The sequence below is a fragment of the Enhydra lutris genome, unplaced genomic scaffold, assembly GCF_002288905.1.
Source record: "Enhydra lutris kenyoni isolate GAN:26980312 unplaced genomic scaffold, ASM228890v2 scaffoldscaffold3, whole genome shotgun sequence".
NCBI lineage: Eukaryota > Metazoa > Chordata > Mammalia > Carnivora > Mustelidae > Enhydra > Enhydra lutris.
The window spans coordinates 41,387,808-41,406,464 of record NW_019154087.1 but is presented as its reverse complement, the minus strand read 5'-3'; the positions used below and the strand labels follow the sequence as shown (position 1 = coordinate 41,406,464).

The window sequence follows — 18,657 nt, the reverse complement described above, 5'->3', positions numbered from 1 at the left end:
GGTGGCTCAGTGGGTTAAGCCTCTGCCTTCGGCTCAGGTCATGATCTCAGGGTCCTGGGATCAAGCCCTACATCAGGCTCTCTGCTCAGCAGGGAGCCTGCTTTCCCTTCTATCTCTGCCTGCCTCTCTGCCTACTTGTGATCTCTCTTTCTGTGTCAAATAAATAAATAAAACCTTTTAAAAAATAAATAAAATCTTCAAAAAGAAGATATAAAGACAGATGCTAATAACTTGAGAATATTGACATAAATAATACCACATTTCACTAACTCCAATATTCTTTAGAGATTATGTATCCCAAACTCACATCCAACAAAACTTTAAGGGACCCTTTCAGGAACTAACTATTTGGGCAATTTTTAGCCTCTTCAGAAACTCTCTCTCTATATATATGTATATGTATCTGTAGCTATAGACCTTAAATGGTGAGGTTTATGATAAAGTTTGCAACTATGGGGCCAGACAATACTCAAGGCCCGAGTCTCATAAGAATCTGAAAGTAAATCCGGCTCACCTTTAATAGAACCACAGAAGAGGACTCAGATAACCCCCAATCCTTTTCTTCATAAACAAGATCACATAGATGTGAGAATATAACACCTAAAGTTTATTGTTAATTAATTACTGCTATTAATATTTTTAAGGGTGGAAGAAGAATGGTTGATGAGATTTGGTCAGAGCATGAAAAATGACCTCTTCATTTTTTTAAAGTCTATTTTCTCTTAATAATCTCAACCCAATGTGGAGCTTGAACTCACAACCCCAAGATCATGAGTCTCATGTTCTTCCTCCAAAGAAGCCAGCCAGGCACCCTGAAAAATGACCTCTTTGCATATTATCCTTAGTATCTAGAAAAAACTTCAGTATTAATCTGATACATTTTTATGTCTGCTGAAATCTGTAAAGATTTTATTTATTTGTCAGAGAGGGAGAGAGAGAGAGAGCACAAGCAGGGGGAGAGCCAGGCAGTGGGAGAAGCAGGCTCCCTGCTGAGCAGGAGCCCGATGAAGGACTTGATCCCAGGACCCTGGGATTATGACCTGAGCCCAGGGCAGACACTTAACCGACTGAGCCACCCAGGTGTCCTGAACTCTCCACTTTAAACATAGTCTTTGGGTTTTACAAAAGGGAATGTGTTCATAAAAGAAGTCATACCTACCCAGAAATGTGCAAGTACATTAACTTCAAAAGTCTTTTCAATCTGAGGATCTTGTGTTGCAAACAAATCCGACGTGTAGACGACACCAGCATTATTTACTAAAATACTAACATCTCCAATTTCTTCCTTCACCTTTAAAATTAAGACAATTATCTGCATCATGAAGAATACTGAAGGAAGGTTTGCATGCAAGGATTATTAAAGAACTATGTGTTCCTCTATTAGATGTGGCGGGAAAAGTAGTTCTGTAATCTATGTGCCAATATGGAAAAAAGAACCTTTTAATCTTAGCTACTTAGTTTCAAAAGAGCTCTACCTGTAAGTCTGGTTAGGTAGAAGTTTTCTTTTACAATTTAGTCTCTTGACTTTGCTCTGTTGATTTTACCTTGAGAGGCCTTTGGCTAATAAAAATGTAATCAGTGGCAAAAAAAAAAAAAAAACCCAAAAAACAAAAAACAAAAACCCAGCATTTGTTTTTTAAATACTACTTAAAAAGTAAGCAAAAAAAATTTTTTAATGAGTTGGTAAATGCACGGACTATCTGGGGATCTCTGTAAAACTGATTATACCATCAAGCTGGTCACACCTTCTATTTCTTTATTTTTGTAGTCACTCCATTCTGTTCCTCGCCAGCCTTCCTCCCGCAGGTGGCAGTTGGCAACACTGGAGTATCTTATCTGATATTTTTACGGTTCTTTGGGTAAATAAGCTTCCTGATGGATAGACCCTAGAGTTACAATGCATTCTGTTATACATTGTGTTCCAAATAAAAGCTAACTTCTGTTAGGAGTTATCATATTTAGATAGTGCTGGGGTGTGCTGGGGGACTGAGGGGGAGGTAGCAAATCGCTTGTTAAAGGTTTTCATTGTGTTAAGCATTTTGCATGATTTCATTATTTATCTCATTTGATTCTCACAATAATTCTATGAGCTGGCAACTCTGGGTATGCTCACTTTAGAGAGGAGGAACATGATACACAGAATGGCTCTTCCTTGACCAAGGTCACATGACTATTCAAGGTCCCTTGGAGCTGAGACTCTCCCAGATCTTCAGACCTCAGAGGCCAAGACAAACCTCAAAGCTCAAACAGAAAGGAAGCCGGGAGGTGGAAAACCCATCAAGACACCAGTGTGCCAAATGCTGAAGGCCTGTCAGCCAGAAATTAACTTCATCAGGTTGTACTGAAGGTATGGAAGAGTCAAGCTAAGATACTGGGCCCTTGATCAACACTATCTGTACCTATAGCCGCATCTCTAGCACGATCTGAAAACCATTGTTCCGAATCATGCCCCTCAGATATGGAGAAGAACAGGACAGGGTGTGTGGCTGAAGCGATGGAGCTGCTGTAATGCGTCCAAACTAGCACGACTGAAAATATAAACCACTCCTTTATCCTGCTGAAGAATCTGCCCAGAAACACTTGACCCTTCCTTCGTCCTTGAGCTCCCCGTCATCACCTATTGTCTCTCCACAATGTGACATAAAAATGTCCTGATACTAAAGTGGCCACATCAAAATAACTTCCAAATATCTGATCATCACACAGCATGGGGCATATTTTGTTTAAGCATATCGCTTCTCCTTCAGCAATTTCAGTAAAAACATCTGTAGGGTTAAAACACATGGAATGGGTTCAAATAATGAAATCGCCTTTTCCAGAACAGCCTGTTCCCAGATAAGTTGAGGAGGGATCACTGTGTGCCAGGTACTGATCCAAAAACTTTACATCATTAATTCACTTAATCTTCCTAACAACGCTGAGGTGGGTACTGCTGTGATCCCCATTTTATAACTGGGGAAACTTAGGCACAGAAAGGTTAAGTAACTCGCACTCATATAGCCAGTAGTAACTGGAAGAGTGTACATTTCTCTATAAGAAAATCATCCTTAATTTAAGTAAAATAGTGACGGTTAAATGCAGATGTTTCTTGTCTACTTAGCTCAGGCCTCGCCAGTAATAGAGGCATTAGCTTGAGATATAAGGTTACAATTCAAAATTAGAAGTTAAAAATGTCTGCAAATCTAAAAGTCCCCAAGCAAGGAGGTTCTCAAGGCTGGTTCAGTCAGAATCTTTATACTGTAATGGATCAGATTATCCAGGGATAAGGTCCAGGAATGTGTATTTTAAGGAATTTGCTCAGATAATCCTACTGCTTTCTTACTATTTTGACATTCAGTTAACAAGAACATGTATGAATGCATTCGGAGTGAGGCACCATTATATATACACAGCACATCTCAGTTGTATATAAAAGAGGCAAATACTGCTTTACAGAGATAAATCTATCTATGATCAGAGCCTGATAAAGTTAAATTTTTTTCTTTTAAAGATTTTATTTATTTATTTGAGAGATAGAGTGAGCAAGAGAGAGGGAACACAAGCAGAGGCAGAGCGAGAGGGAGAAGCAGGCTCCCTTGCTGGACAAGGAGCCCGATGTGGGGCTCGATCCCAGGACCCTGGGATCATGACCTGAGCCGAAGGCAGACGCTTAACCGACTGAGCCACTCAGGTACCCCGATAGAGTTAAATTTATCCTAACTCCTTAACCCAGTTCTTTGGGCGTCTGAAGACCCTGTCAGTGATTTGCAGTGTCATCCAAGAATTTACTTGTAGCAGAATCACATGGGTGAGGTGTGGGTATGTGCGGTACTAAACAGGCAGATTCCTGGGCCCAAGGCTTGATCCAGGAAAGCAAACCTCGGGGGCGTCATTTTTTAACAGGCTCTCTGAAAGATTCTAGAACACACTGAAGTCTGGGAAACTCAGTTCTAGGTTCTAGTTGTGGGTCCGCCACTAGCTGACTGCACAATCGTGGGCAAATGACAAAACTTCTGCTACTTTGTCTGCATCGTGACCCTGTCAGCTCCAGAATCCCTCCAGGCTCTGACATGATCCGATTCTAACCAAAGGCAAAATTTCACCTTCTTCGCAGAGCTGTAAATATCTTCTCGGTTACTGCAGTCTACCACAAAGGCATGAGCCTTCGCACCCAGTCTCCGGCATTCAGCAGCTGTGTCCTCAATTCCATGCTAGAAAAGGCAACAAAAATCTGATAAAGAGAACAATGTAAATGACATGAACATATTATATCAACAGCTGAAAATAAATTAAGGACAGTCAGATCGTTTGAACTAGCGTTGGGCAAGAACTTAACTGGACAGATCTTTGGCAGGGATATAGGTTACACTTTGCTCTTAGTACTCTGACTAGTTTTTTATTTGGAACCAAAGTTAAAGCAAGCTTTTTAAAAGAACAGAAAAATCTGGGGTATCTGGGTGGCTTAAGCGGCTGCCTTCGGCTCCGGTCATGATCCCAGGGTCCTGGTATCGAGCCCCATGTTAGGCTCCCTGCTCTGCGGAGAGCCTGCTTCTCCCTCTGCCTGCAGCTCTGCCTACTTGTGCTCTCTCTCTCTACCTCTCTGTCAAATAAATAAATAAAATCTTTAAAAAATAATTTTAAAAAGAACATAAAAATCTTAAAATACTGGTTTTGTATTCACGAATTTTAATACTTTGTGAATAGGTGCGGTATGACACACATTGTGATATGACACATTCATATGAATGAATGTGAATGTGTGATAAATACTATCAGGATTTTAAAAAATATTGAGCTTTTTCTTCCATTAAAAACGGTCACTAAAAACTATTCACAAGTATCAATTTTCTAGCTGCAAGATAAAAAGGGGTTAACTCATTCATTCATTCATTCACTCATTCTTTTTACATTTTAATGTGTAGGTCACAGTCATGGTGCTTAGAAAAACCTTACAGAGGTTTGGGGGGTTTGGGGAGTAGTAAAAGAATAAATGAAACAGGATGGGATTGGGAGGGAGACAAACCATAAGAGACTCTTAATCTCACAAAACAAACTGAAGGTTGCCAGGGTTGCGGGGTAGGGAGAGGGTGGTTGGGTTATGGACATTGGGGAAGGTATGTGCTATGGTGAGTACTGTGAAGTGTGTAAACCTGGTGATTCACAGACCTGTACCCCTGGGGCTAATAATACATTATATGTTAATTAAAAAAATAAAAAATTATATTAAAAAAAAGAACAACCTTACAGACAGAAATATGAATGAGAGAGTATTAACCTCAGCAAGCTCACAGTCTAGCAGATACATAAAGGAAACATAGGTAGGTAGGACACATGAAATTGTTATTATGTCGGAATAAAGGACTGAATGCTGGCCGTTTCATATGGTTCAAACTAATACACCATGATAAGTATAATAACAAAACAATATACAGAGAGTTATGGGAACACAGAGGAGGGGCATGAAATACAATTCTACAACAAAAGGTACCAGGGTGAGTAGAACAGACAGGTAAAGATAAGGGAGGCAAGGGCAGGCAGGCAGAGTGTAAACAAAGGGATGGACAGTAGGAAGGTCCAGTGGGAAAATATTAGCAGATTGGAGTCATAAAGCTCAAGGCCAGCAGGAGTCCAGATCAAAGGACATTGTGTGTCATACTAGGTTTTATCCAAAAAGTTGGGGAGGGTGGGCACTGACTGAATTACAGAATCAGATTTGTATATTACCCTGATTATTTTTGCTAACGTATGGAGGACAGATTTTAGGGGTCAACACTGCAGGAAGAGAGAAACATTAGTAGGGAGTTTACAATGATTCAGCCAACAGATGGTAGAAGCTTGAGCTGTGGTACGACTGGAAAGAATGAGGAGAAGAGACTGAGCCTTACAACCTATCTTCAGGAGGCAAACTCAGCAGGTCTTGGCCGCTAGATGAGGAAGGTGGGAAGAACTGAAGCTGAAGTGCTTCCTTTTTAGTTGGAGGAAATGGCGACATAGTGTTGCAACAGTCAGATGGAAGTCACAAGGAGAGCGGATCTGAGAAAAGGAATGATGACAAGCCCAGTCTGGAGTGTTGATTTTGTCACCTGAAGTTCATGATTAGACCTTAGGGGTTCTGTTTTCATTTTTCTTTTTTTTTGTTTCTGTTTGTGCTTGTTTGTTGGTTTGCCTTCACCAGTTTTGTAGCTTTTTCATTGTAAAGAATGCCTCAAACCATACCTTCGACTGAGCTCCGTGAGCTCTGCAAGCCAAGAAATTACTGTCAACTAACGCACAAGTGGACAGACTTACTACATTTACGCACAGAGAGAACGGCAGAGCAGAACACTAGTGTGCGAATTTGCTGGTAAACTTGAACTCCTCTTGCAGAAAAACCCAAATCTGGACAGTTATGGAAAAAATTCAGTTTGCTCAGTGAACTTACTGTTTGACAGTAAAAGGAAATAGGGTGTTTTCCCTTTTGCTGAAATCTCTCCCACAAACTGCTGTTTGTCCTCTGATGAGGAGCCCTTATTCCCCAAAGGACATTGGAACATCTCAAGTAAACCTTATGTTGCCCTCCTATACCTGACAGGCAGCTTCTGGCCCCTTCCTTTCAAAGTATAATTTCATTAATGTAGTATATACACATGATGGAATATTATTCAGCCTTCAAAAGGACCAAAATGCTGCCATATTCCACAGCATGGATGAACCTTGATGATCTTAAGCTTGGTGAAACAAGCCAGATACAAAAGGACAAATACTGCATAATTCTAGCTGTGTGAGATACCTAGCATTGTCAAATACAGAGACAGAAAGTAGAATGGTGGTTGCCAGGACCTGGGGAGTAACTTTAGTGAGCGCAAAGTTCCATTTTGTGATGACGAGAAAGTTCTGGAGACGGATAGCAGAGGTCATTTCATAACAATGTGAATGTAGTCAACACAACTAAACTGAAACTTAAAAATGTTAAAATGGAAATGTTTATGTAATACATATTTTACTGCAATAAAGAAAGTTTTAAAAGTATATGGTACTGATTCTTTGGGTATTCACAAAATTCAGTCCTTACTTGAAACAAAGTCTACATAAAGCTCCATTTGCCCTTTATTCCATTGGTGGAGATTTGCTTAGTACTGGTCTCTGTCAATGGGCAGAATGTGTAGCAACAAACATACCTGTCCTTTACATCTGCAATCATGCTTTTTCGCCTATTCCCCTGGTCTTCCTCATTTAGGGCCAAAGTCTGCACTCCATACCTCCTGAACTATGCAGCAAATTAAAGTTGGAAATCCTGCCACGAAAAATTTTAGACAGTCTCCATATTCATTTGGTGAGAAATAAAAAGTAAGTGGACCCTTAAAATTCTTCTCAGCACAGTGGACCTGCTCATCATTCTTCAACACTTGCCTTGTTAACCTTTTTCCTAATGTGCTATACTCAGTCTCAATTTTTAATCCTGGGCTCGCTCTGAAGTCTTTACTTACCCTTCTTTGCCCCCTTATCCCCGCAACTAAAGCTCTCTGCCCATTACTTAGACTACTAAACGTCTACATGTTTTTCTGATTGTTTCCAGTGCTTTTTTCATTCATTAATTCACTTTTCCATCTGATAAATAGTCTTTGAGTATATTATAGGTGCTCACCACTTGCTATAAATTTATCTTCACAAATTCATCTAACCAGGCATGCGGGTGACTGGTCAAGAAATGTGATTATCTACATAAAACAATAAAAAATTCATGCTGCCCGTCTCAGTCGAACAACGAAGAGGAAGCTACCATGAATCCCTCCCTAAATTCATGTTCCTTTTCTGTGGACTTCTTGATGAAGAGGAAGATGTCTGCCCTCGACCTCCCGAGAAGGGTATCTTTGGGCATTACTATCCTGGCAGCTTGACTTAATCTGAGAAATTTGTCTCTGGAGATAATTTGTCTTTGAACCCTGGGGCAGAGGCGGGGGAGGGGAAGAATTTGAACTGGCCCCTCCCTGCCCTTCCAGCAGGATCTAAAAACAATCTGAAGCTTTCCTCTTTTTCACTCATTCTCCCTCGTCACCAGCCCCAAAGTTGGACATCTCTAGCTTCTGCTGCCTGGACTGCTTGAAACTTCCACCCTTACTCTCCCTCCCCAGTCAGGTTTAGTGGTTCTCACACTTTCATAATTTTAAAACCTGTAGAATTTCAGTACCAGTGGACTGCAGTATGTATACTGAACTAGGACTGCCCATCTTTTTATTTAGCCAAGTAAGGACATTAACACCAACACAGAAACTACCAGTTAATATCGTTGTAATTTCACGAAATATATGGTGTATTTCACCCACAAAACAAGCGGGGAGGATATAACCTTAAAATAATAGATGGCTTATTTAAATGAGATGAATTTAACATAATAAATACTCACTACACTGTCCTTAATTTTCTGACCACTTCCTGGTCTGCAAAACCAGCATCATCTCTGGCCTGGATTACCACCAGTCTCCTAACTGCTCTTTCTCCCTGCAACCCAACAGCCTAGAATCTAGCTCCAAACCTTGCACTGGCTCCCCCAGAAAAAGCAGAAGCACAAACAGTAAGCTGCCAGGAACCCTGATGATCCGGAGGTGCTGCAGAAGTTTCTGGACCTGTGCTGTCTCATAAAATACAATGTGAGCCACATACTTAATTTTAATTTTTCTAGTAGCCACACTTGAAAAAATAGCATTAAGAAGTGTATTTTATTCAACTTAATATACCCAAAATATTATTTTGGAATATTTGTTATTATTATGAAATACTGTATTTCAACATGTAATCTATATAAAAGTTGTTCGTAAGATACTCAGCATTCCTTTTTTCCATACTGTCTTTGAAATCCTGGTGTAATAACATCGACAGCACATCTCAATTCAGAGGAGCCACATTTCAAAGGCTCAACAACCATTCAGTGGTTAGTAGCCACAACTATACTGAAAAGCACAGATCTAGATTTTTCTTTTTTTTCTCTCCCTTCCCTCACTCTGTGCCATGCTCTGAATTTGCTGATCCTGCAGAGATATACGAAGGGCTGCCTGCCTCTTCTGATCTTGACTCAACTATCTCCATCTTGGGAGGCTTTCTGTATAAGATCAACATGTTCCTCCCTGTCCCACCCCCAGCCACCACCATACAGAGTCCTTACCCCCTTTCATATTTTACTTTTCTTTATACTTACCACCTTCTAGCAATTACATAATTTATTATACAGCATATCTTGTTTACTGTCCCTCGTTCATGAAGTTTGTGTTTCTTACTGCTGTGTCCTTCGTTCTGCATTACAACAGTGCCTGACACATAGTAGGCACTCAATAAATACTTGTTGAATAAATGCACTCCACTTCAAATCAGAGAAAATTTTGTACGAAAGAGCAAAGAGTATTGGGAGCCAGTAACACAGATGTGTAACCTAATTCTTAACCCTAAGTCCTGCAATGTTAGCTTGAACTTCACTTTGTGAATGGATAGTAACAAACGTGTTATTATCCAGACCATATACCAGACACTGCTAAACACTGCTAGACACTATGGGTACTCTTTGGTATAAGCCTCCCACACCTTTAAGGTAAGTACTGTTATTTTAGCCATTTTGCAGAAAAGGACTCTAAAGCTCTAGAAGTCAGAAGGCAGCTTATGAAGAGGTGGAGGGCTCCTCCGACTGTGACCTACCTCCATGCCTGACATTCACCACCCATGACCGCATCAGACTAGACTGGGCCTCCTTTGTATCTTCCATTGCATGTATAATTATTTAAAGTCTATTTTCCCTACAAGATTGTTTGCCTGTTTGCTCTGTCCTTACTATCCCGCAACAGATACTCAATAAGTACTTGCTGATTGCTATCTCAATCATCCACTCACTGGGAGAACTCTTATTAATGGCACATTCCCCGAATTTTTGTTTACAGCTACAGTGCTGGATGTTGACTAATGGGTAAGAGATGGCTTTTCAGGCCTTCAGGTGCCTCGAGGAATCCCTCTGTCCATCCAACACTGGCCATGTAAAAGGTTAGATTCTAAATCCTCCTCTTTTCCTTAAGCCTACACCTTTATTCTTGTAAAACATTATGTGTATTGAAGAGTGTTTCCTTTTATTTTTATTTAAAAATTGTTTTGTTTAATTTTACTTTTTTAAGTAAACTTGGTGCCCGACATAGGGCTGGAACTCAATGACCCCGAGATCAGGAGTCCCACGCTCTCCTAACTGAGCCAGCCGGGTACCCCAAAGAGTTTTGTTTTGTTTTTTTTTTAATTGTTTTTAAAACATGATTTTAAGAATTATTTTTTGGCAATTGCTATGATACAGTAATATTCTTTTCTGTTGGGTATCTTTTAAACCCACTCAGCTCAGTAACGGCAAGTAGAATTTTTCTCTTAATAGGTTCAAAGTTCTTAATAGGTTAACTTAAAACCATTACTCTTTCCATTTGTTTAAGATAGAGGGATCAGTGAAATCAGGCTCTGGAGCAGATCACAAATTCTTTTCTGGGCAAAAGTAAGGCATTTACAATGCAAAATTAGTGATGGGTAGTAACCGCGAATCTTATGTCCTCTAGGTCCATTTATCCTGTAATCATAAACATTAACGGATCTATAAAATGCCAATAGTCATTTTCTTCTCCCTACTTCATAGAGATGCTGTACGGGCTTGTTGCCTACAGAATGCATCCATGACTACAATTAAAGGTGCCAGAAGGTAAAACACAGGAAGCATTATTACCTTATTTATATCCCAAAGAACCAGTTTGCTTTTACGTTTGGCAAATTCATAGGCAGTTAGTCTCCCAATTCCGTGTCCAGCTCCAGTAATCAGGACGATTTCCCCAGTAACTGATTTTCTCTTCTTAGGAATAAAACGCTTCAGGAGAGACTCTAAGGTGAAGATGACGAGTAAAGGCAGAAGCTGGAGGCACTGCAGAAAGAATTTCATCCTTTTCGTTGCCAAGAGCTGTGGGCGCGCTTCCTTCCCCCAGACCCTCCAAACTGCTTCTGGCGGGTGGTTCCGTCACACGCCCGCGAGCACAGAAGCCAGGGTAAGGAAGGGCTCCTTTTATCGGAGAGAAACAAACAACTCTGAAATCGTTCCTTCCGCTGGGCTGGGCTTGGTTAGGTCTTTCACAATTGGTTCGGGCTGCAGTGCGGAGTGGCTGCTCGCTGGCTCAGAAATCTGGGAGGGACAAAGTCCAGAGGAGGGCACGGCTTCGCGGTCGTCTGGTCCTTGACCCACCACCTCGGGGTCTGGCGAGCCGACCTTCGGGGCACAGCTCCCGCTTGTTTTCCTAAATGTGGTAATTCCTCTCCAAGTTCCAAAGATAGCTGACAGTGTCCGCAGTCCAGATGCTTCTTTGAAACTTGGTGCTCACCACTAGCGAAGGGATGCAAATGCAGTTTCCTGTCTTAAAAGGAACGTGGGGAGAAGGTCAGTTGTTCCGCAAGCCCCCGCCCCCCACCCACCCCGAGATACTATGTCTCACATTTTAGTTTGAACTAAACGCGATTTCTGGAGGGCAGAGAAAATGTTGTCCTTTCAAGGGCAGCGATAATCAAGGGCCAGGAAAAATCGTATCATACCATCCTTAACGACCCTTGTTTGAACAAGGAAGAGCAGTATATTTGGATAACCTTTTTCACTCAACCTGTTGCAATTTGTGGGAAGAAAACACAACATGTGACACTTATGTAATTGTATCTTTATCCAGGTTAATAAATCACTGCTTCCAGAATGAATAATAAAATAGAAAATCACCTTGCATAAAGATTATCTTGATAGTAATTCAAATTGTGTGACACTACAGTGCTTGGAAAGAGATTTCTGCCATGTGGATGACTGACGTCACTTTAAGAGGCAGGAAAATCACAAAGAAAATGAAGTTCACAAAGAATTCATACATCTATCATCTACAACTTTTTCTTATGGTTTTCAAATCCAAGTTTACAATAGTACAAATACTTGCATAGAAAGTTTCCGTTTCCAGAGCTTTTTCCCACATATATTATCTCATTAGATTTTTTAAAAAAGCCTCTTAGGAAGTAGAGAAGAAAACTGTTTATCTCCCTATCTTATAAATGAATAGATCAGTTGGATTAACTTTTTAAAGCTCCCTCAACAGGGGCGCCTGGGTGGCTCAGTGGGTTGGGCCATTGCCTTTGGCTCGGGTCATGATCTCAGGGTCCTCGGATCGAGTCCCGCATTGGGCTCTCTGCTCAGCAGGGAGCTTGCTTCCCTCTCTCTCTCTCCATCTACTTGTGATCTCTCTCTGTCAAATAAATGAACAAAATCTTAAAAAAAAAAAAAAAAAGTTTAAAGCTCCCTCAACAAATAAATGCATAACTGGGGCTAGAGACAGGTTCAGCCTTTGTCAGACCTTTTTGTCCAATATCTATGGGAAGAAAATACACTTTATATGTGTATGTGTGTTTGCTTTCATATATGTTGACTTTCATATATGTAAATTCTGTCTCTAATATTTTTTATTAAGCAAATTGTATTTGGAGGACCTGACTGGCTCGGTTGGGAGACCATGAGACTCGGGAGTTCAAGCCCCATCTTGGGTGTGGCGATCACTTAAAAAAATAAAATCCTAAAAAAAAAAAAGAAAGAAAAAGAAAATTGTATTTAAAGAGAACCATGTAGTTTTGACCCACTAAGTTGACCAGAGTTCCCCTGGTCTAGGAAAAGAATGCAGTGTTTGAAAACAGTCACACCTGAATCCAATATGGGTATGTGACTTCCTTCCCTGAGGGTATTTCTTAATTTGTAAAATTGGGATGTTATTAATACTTACCCTACAGGATTCTTGTGAAGCTCAAATGAGTTAGCATTAAGCACAGTGCTCTATCAACTACCCATCCATTATAATGTAAGTTATAATTAGCACTAATAAAATTATAATGTGGATGGTTTTGTAAATGATAATTAGCTACTAAGCTGACACGGAGCGACGTGTGGAATTTTACATATTTGCAGTTTTTAAAAATACCTCTCATTGAGAAAGTTTAAAATGTTTTCTGTGTGGAGCATCTTAATTACATGCTGCCCTCCCAGATGTTGAAGTGACATTAAAAAGGGGGGATGTAGGTAAAGATAATAAGGAGCCCTTCAATATGATTTGAGCACTCACTATGACTAGGCATTATGCCAAGTGTTTCACGTATAGTCACAGTTCATTTTACCCTCTCAACACTCTAAAGAAGTAGCTTCAATGGGATGTCTATTTCATGAATAAAGAAACAAAGGATTAAGAGAAATAAGTAGATCATGTGAGGTCATAGTATAAATGGTTGAGCTGAATTTAGATCTAGGCCATTACCACTATGCTATGTTGCCTTTTTTCTTAGGGCAAAGAAGAAAAGCCAAGCCACCGCTAAATCACTTTGAAAAATTCAAAAGGATAAAAACTATTACTCATAATACCTTTTATTGTTCATAACTCCTACAGCATTCATAACACCTCCCTCTCATACCATTAGGTAACTTAATTCCTAATTAACAGGCAATAGAGTACAGCTGTTAAAACAAGGATTTTTATTTGTTGTTTTTTAGAGAGAGAGCAAGCGTGTGTGTGTGTGTGTGTGTGTGTGTGTGTGTGTGTGTGTGTGTTGTAGTAGTAGTAGTAGTAGGGGAGGGAGAGAGAGAATCCTAAGTGCAGAGCCTGACTTGGGGCTCAAGCTCAGGACCCTGAGATCACGACCTGAGGTGAAATAGAGTTGGATGCTCAACTGACTGAGCCACCAGGCACCCTTAAAACTAGGATTTTGAATTCCTGCCAACTTTTTATTGGCTATGTGATAGCTGGTTAATTACTTACCCTTTCCTGAGTTCTCAGTTAATTCATCTGTAAAATGGATACACTAGCAGCTTGGTTGAGTAAATGAGATATTTAAAAAGCACAGAGCTGACATCTTACATACAAATGTACTTAATGAATGATAGTTACTACTGTGTTTTAACCAATCATAAGTAAGAGATTTATGTTTGCCAGGCTGGCTCTTTAGAGTCCTAGTGGATTCAGAAGGAAAGGCCACCATACTTTGCAATTACATAGGCCAATTAAGAACAGTCACTTTTCTTTTCCCTGTTACTTTAAAGAACACTGAGGAAGAATATTCAGAAATGATTGCCTGACTGTGCTAAAGGAGGTCTTCCAAGAGTTTTTCAGTCATTCTAGAACAGAATGACCTTCATACTTGGCTCTGACGTCTGATTTTTAGAGCTGGAGGGATTTAAATATTAGCTTGTTCAACCACATTTTTTTAAAGCAATGAATCTATGAATTCAAAGTAAATAATATATCTGGTTCAATATGTAAAAATATGTAAAATAAAAATGGTTATATAGTTATATAAATATATAACTATTTTTATATATTTATAAATTATTATACATATATATTATATATATGTAAATATATAAGATAAAAATGGTTCGACAAGGGGCACCTGGATGGCTCAGTCTGTTAAACGTCTGTCTTTGGCTCAGGTTGTGATCCCATGGTTCTGGGATCGAGTCCCACGTTGTGCTCCCTGCTCAGAGGGGAGTCTGCTTCTCCCTCTGCCCCCGACTTGTTCTCTCAATACCACTCTCGCTCTCTCATTCAAATAAATAAATAAAATCTAAAAAAAATGGTTCAGCAGGGTCGATGATAAAAACCAATAGTCCTCAGTCCCACCCTTGTCTAGCTCTTCAGATTAAACACTTGCAACCCTTTTAGTTGTCTCTTGCACAGTTGACATCTATGCTCCTAAGAAAGGCTTACAGTGTCATTTCTTAATACTAGACATGACTAATTGATTTTCTTCCATGACAGCTGAGGATATAGTTCACTTATTCCACTCCTAACACCCTTCTCCCTATATATTCCCAATACAATTATGTCACTATTCTCACTACTTTTGTTTGGCCATATTTAAAAAAATTTTTAAATATTTTTTAAAGATTTTATTTATTTATTTAGCAGAGAGAAAGAGAGAGAGAGAGAGTGAGAGTGAGTGCACAAGCAGGAGGAGCCAGACAGGGAAAAGTACCTGGGATCCTGAACTGAGCCAAAGGCAGAGGATTAACTGACTAAGCCACCAGCCTTCCCTGTTTATATTTAAAACTCGTACACTTTTTATGTCTTATTCCTGCCCCTGTATGATGAAACTTCTGACTTCCCATTCTGTTAAAGTAGGGTAAGCCCTATTGTTTTCCTCAGCTGTCCATTCCTACCTAGTCACATCTGGTTTACTTTCATATTTTCAGGACTGATCATATCTATATTTTGTAACTGTAACATTTTCAGTGCTTGGTCTATGTTGATTCTGAAAGCAAAAATCAACAGATAGCATTTACATTCTTATGACTAAATAGTGGCCTTCCTCAGCAGGAGGCTGCCATTAGACGAACTGGGGCAGACTGGACTAGAAGAAATCAGAGTCAACTCAAAACTATTCATCCTTGGCCTTTATGAAGACCGAGGCAGCATAACATCAAAGCAAAAACTCTAAAGTTAGGTTGGAATTCCAGCTGTCACTCTCTAGTTGTGTGATTTTCAACAAGTCATTTAAATTCTTTGTTTAAATTTCCTTCAACATGCATTAACTTATTGAGACAGGACCAGTGGCTGATTGAAAGAACACAAAAGATACTAAGAAAAGCCTTACCATAAGGGAAAGAGAAAAGTAGGCTACTTCTGACCCAGGGGATTATGGAAAAGGAGAGAGGACAGCAGTAGAGGCAAGTATTAAGAGTCTAGTAACAAGACTTCTCATTCCAACCTTTATTGCTATGTTGCTCTTTATCCAGTTCTAACTTCTATAATGCCTACTTCTCCATGTTTTGAGGAATAAGTTTGGTACAATGTTAATGCCTTTCCATTGCACTTGGGGTAAACTGCTTAATTCCTTACCATAGCCTATAAGACCTTTTATGATTTGGTTCTTGGGTCAAGATTTTTACAGAAAATAAACCTATAGTAGCTTAGTCATAAAGGGGTCTATTTTCCTTATCAGCCCAGAAGCAGCCAACGCGGGTCTGGTGCAACTACTTGAGGAAGTAACAACAACAACAACAACAACAACAACAACAACAAAAAACAAACACCCCCCCCCCAATCCTCAGGTTCTTTCTTGTACCCTATTCTGTCATCCATGTGTATGGCTTTTGTCATTAGAATCTCAAGACGGCTGCTCCTTCTCTAGGAAATGTGCCCTCCTTTCAAGTGGAATAAAGGAGAGAGGGGAAATTGCAAAGTTAATAAATCACCAGTCTCTTTTGGCCAGGAAAATAATAGTCTTCCCAGAAAACCCACACGGTAGGCTACCACATTCATCTCATTGGCCAGGAAAGGGTCATGTGGCCCCCTTAGCTGCCATAGGGGGTAAGGTTTTTTTTTTTTTTAAGATTTTAAAAAACCCAAACACCGATTTTATTTATTTATTCAACAGAGAGAGAGAAAGTGAGGGGGGGGTTGAGAGAGAGGGTGAATCGGTCTCCCCACTGAGCAGTGAACCAGACGTGGTGCTCCATCCATCCCAGGATCCTGGGATCATGACCTGAGCCGAAGGCAGATGTTTAACTGACCGAACCATGCAGGTGCCCCAACTGGACACATTTCTACATATGACATGGAAGAAAGAAGAATGACTAAATGGGTATTGGGAAACAGACTGCTGCATCCAACATCCTGGCTACCTCTCTGGCTTCACTGCAGATCACACTTTCTGGTTTACTTCTATGCTTTAGCACATTGACCTGTCTGTTCCTTGATTATGGCCAAGCTCTTTTTTACCTTAGAGATTTTGCACTTACAGTCCTCACTGCTTGGAATACTTTTCCCCCAGGTTTTCCAGTGGCTGGTGGCTTCATATCCTTAAATATTTCTCAAGAGTGATTTCCTCAGAAAGACAACTATCATATGATCTCCCTGATATGAGGAAGTTGAGAAGCAACGTGGGAGTTTGGGGGGTAGGAAAAGAATAAATGAAACAAGACGGGATCGGCAGGGAGACAAACCATAAGAGACTCTTAATCTCACAAAACAAACTGAGGGTTGCTGGGGGTAGGGGGGTAGGGAGAGGGTGGTTGGGTTATGGACATTGGGGAGGGTATGTACTATGGCGAGTGCTGTGAAGTGTGTAAACCTGGCGATTCACAGACCTGTACCCCTGGGGCTAATAATACATTATATGTTAATAAAAAAATTTAAAAAATTGAAAAAAAGAGTGATCTCCTCAGAGAAGTCTTTGCTGACACTCTTCTCCTATAATATAGTTACTCCAGTTTCTATTATTCTTTTATGCAGCAAGTTGTCTACTCCCTTCATAACACTTTTCCTAATAGGCAATTCCTAGTTTGTTTAGTTATTTATAGTTCATTTACCTCCCCTAGACAGTAAGTTTCATGAGAGCAGGACCTTGTCTGTCTTTTCACAACTTTATTCCTGGAACATAGACCACTGCTTGGTAAATAGCAATCCATAAATATTGTTATGTAATGAAATGAACAGAACAAGGGAGAAACAGTTGAAATTATTAATCACTTTCAATTTTAGTATGCCTGAAATCAATTCCGGTAGTCACATACATTGCTTTCCTATTTAGAAACATTCATTAGGCAGCATCTTTTGCCTATCTCACAAACTATTGCAGGAAGCCCTTAAAGATAGTTTGTGGTTACTAAATAAAAAAAATTAAATAAAATACAAAAGCCCTCACTTCTCTCTACTTATGTTCTAATGATACCCACTTTCTTTGGGATTTAGATAAGTGGAAGGTAGTATAAAACAGTAAATATTAGAGAAGGCATTTCGGTTCTGCCCACGAGTGGGCAACAGCCATGCTCACTACACTCTAGCACACTCTAGTAGATGTTCCCAAAGGGTGGAAACTACCCCCTCCCACACCGAGACCTGCTGTCTGAGCTAATTGTGGTATATCCTACTACCGAGGAGTTGGTTTTGTTTGCATGGTTGCATTAATTCTTTAAGCTAAGTCCATTCCAATCTCTCCTTATGGAATGTAGTTAGAAAACTAGATCTTGAGGAAAGTTCTGTGAGAATAACTGTCTCTCTCCTGTTTCTGGTCAAATGTTTTGTGGCTCACTGCCTTATTTCTCTTCTTCCTAATGACTCATTTGTCAGCATACTTCAGGGGAGCTAAACATTTTTTTTTTTAAAGATTTTATTTATTTATTTGACAGACAGAGATCACAAGTAGGCAGAGAGGCAGGCAGAGAGAGACGGGGAAGCAGGCTCCCCGCTAAGCACAGAGCCCGATGTGGGGCTCCATCCCAGGACCCTGAGACCATGACCTGAGCTGAAGGCTGAGGCTTAACCCTCTGAGCCACCAAGAACCCCAGAGCTGAACATTTTAAACAGAGCTCACCTAATTAGATTTCTGGTTTAAGCAGAGGCTAATGGCTGTCAACAATGAGGGCAAAGTGTATCTGACCAGAGGAAGCCAAATTCAGAAATTTATTTTTTAAAAAGCAAACTCATTTTAATAATAGTACTCTACTATCTGAAAGAACTGTTAAAAATAAACAAACCTGGATACTAGCTAAGGACACATTTTATTCAGTAATAACTACTGTGTGAATAAAAACCTCCCTGAAACAGAAGGCTGGAGACTTTTAAAGCCTGGAGTGTGTTAAGGGAAAGGCACTGAGGGGTGTTAAGGGGGTGAGTTGCTGATTCACATGAGTAG

At 40.1% G+C, this 18,657-nt stretch overlaps 1 protein-coding gene across 2 annotated transcripts in view; it reads right to left on the bottom strand.

Annotated features, from left to right (window-relative positions):
* Nucleotides 1-11,056, bottom strand: part of LOC111155095 (hydroxysteroid 17-beta dehydrogenase 11) — a 39,157-nt gene extending 28,101 nt beyond the window's left edge. Inside the window, exons 1-3 of one of the 2 annotated variants that reach the window (XM_022515150.1) lie at nucleotides 10,694-11,056; nucleotides 4,083-4,190; nucleotides 1,160-1,291 (exon numbers count right to left, since the gene is read on the bottom strand). In XM_022515150.1, coding sequence (XP_022370858.1) covers nucleotides 1,160-1,291; nucleotides 4,083-4,190; nucleotides 10,694-10,903 — 450 coding nt within the window. In that variant the 5' untranslated portion in view covers nucleotides 10,904-11,056. The remainder of the gene's footprint in view (nucleotides 1-1,159; nucleotides 1,292-4,082; nucleotides 4,191-10,693) is intronic. The other variant, XM_022515158.1, reaches the window with a different exon arrangement.
* Between the last annotated feature and the right edge of the window lie 7,601 nt (nucleotides 11,057-18,657).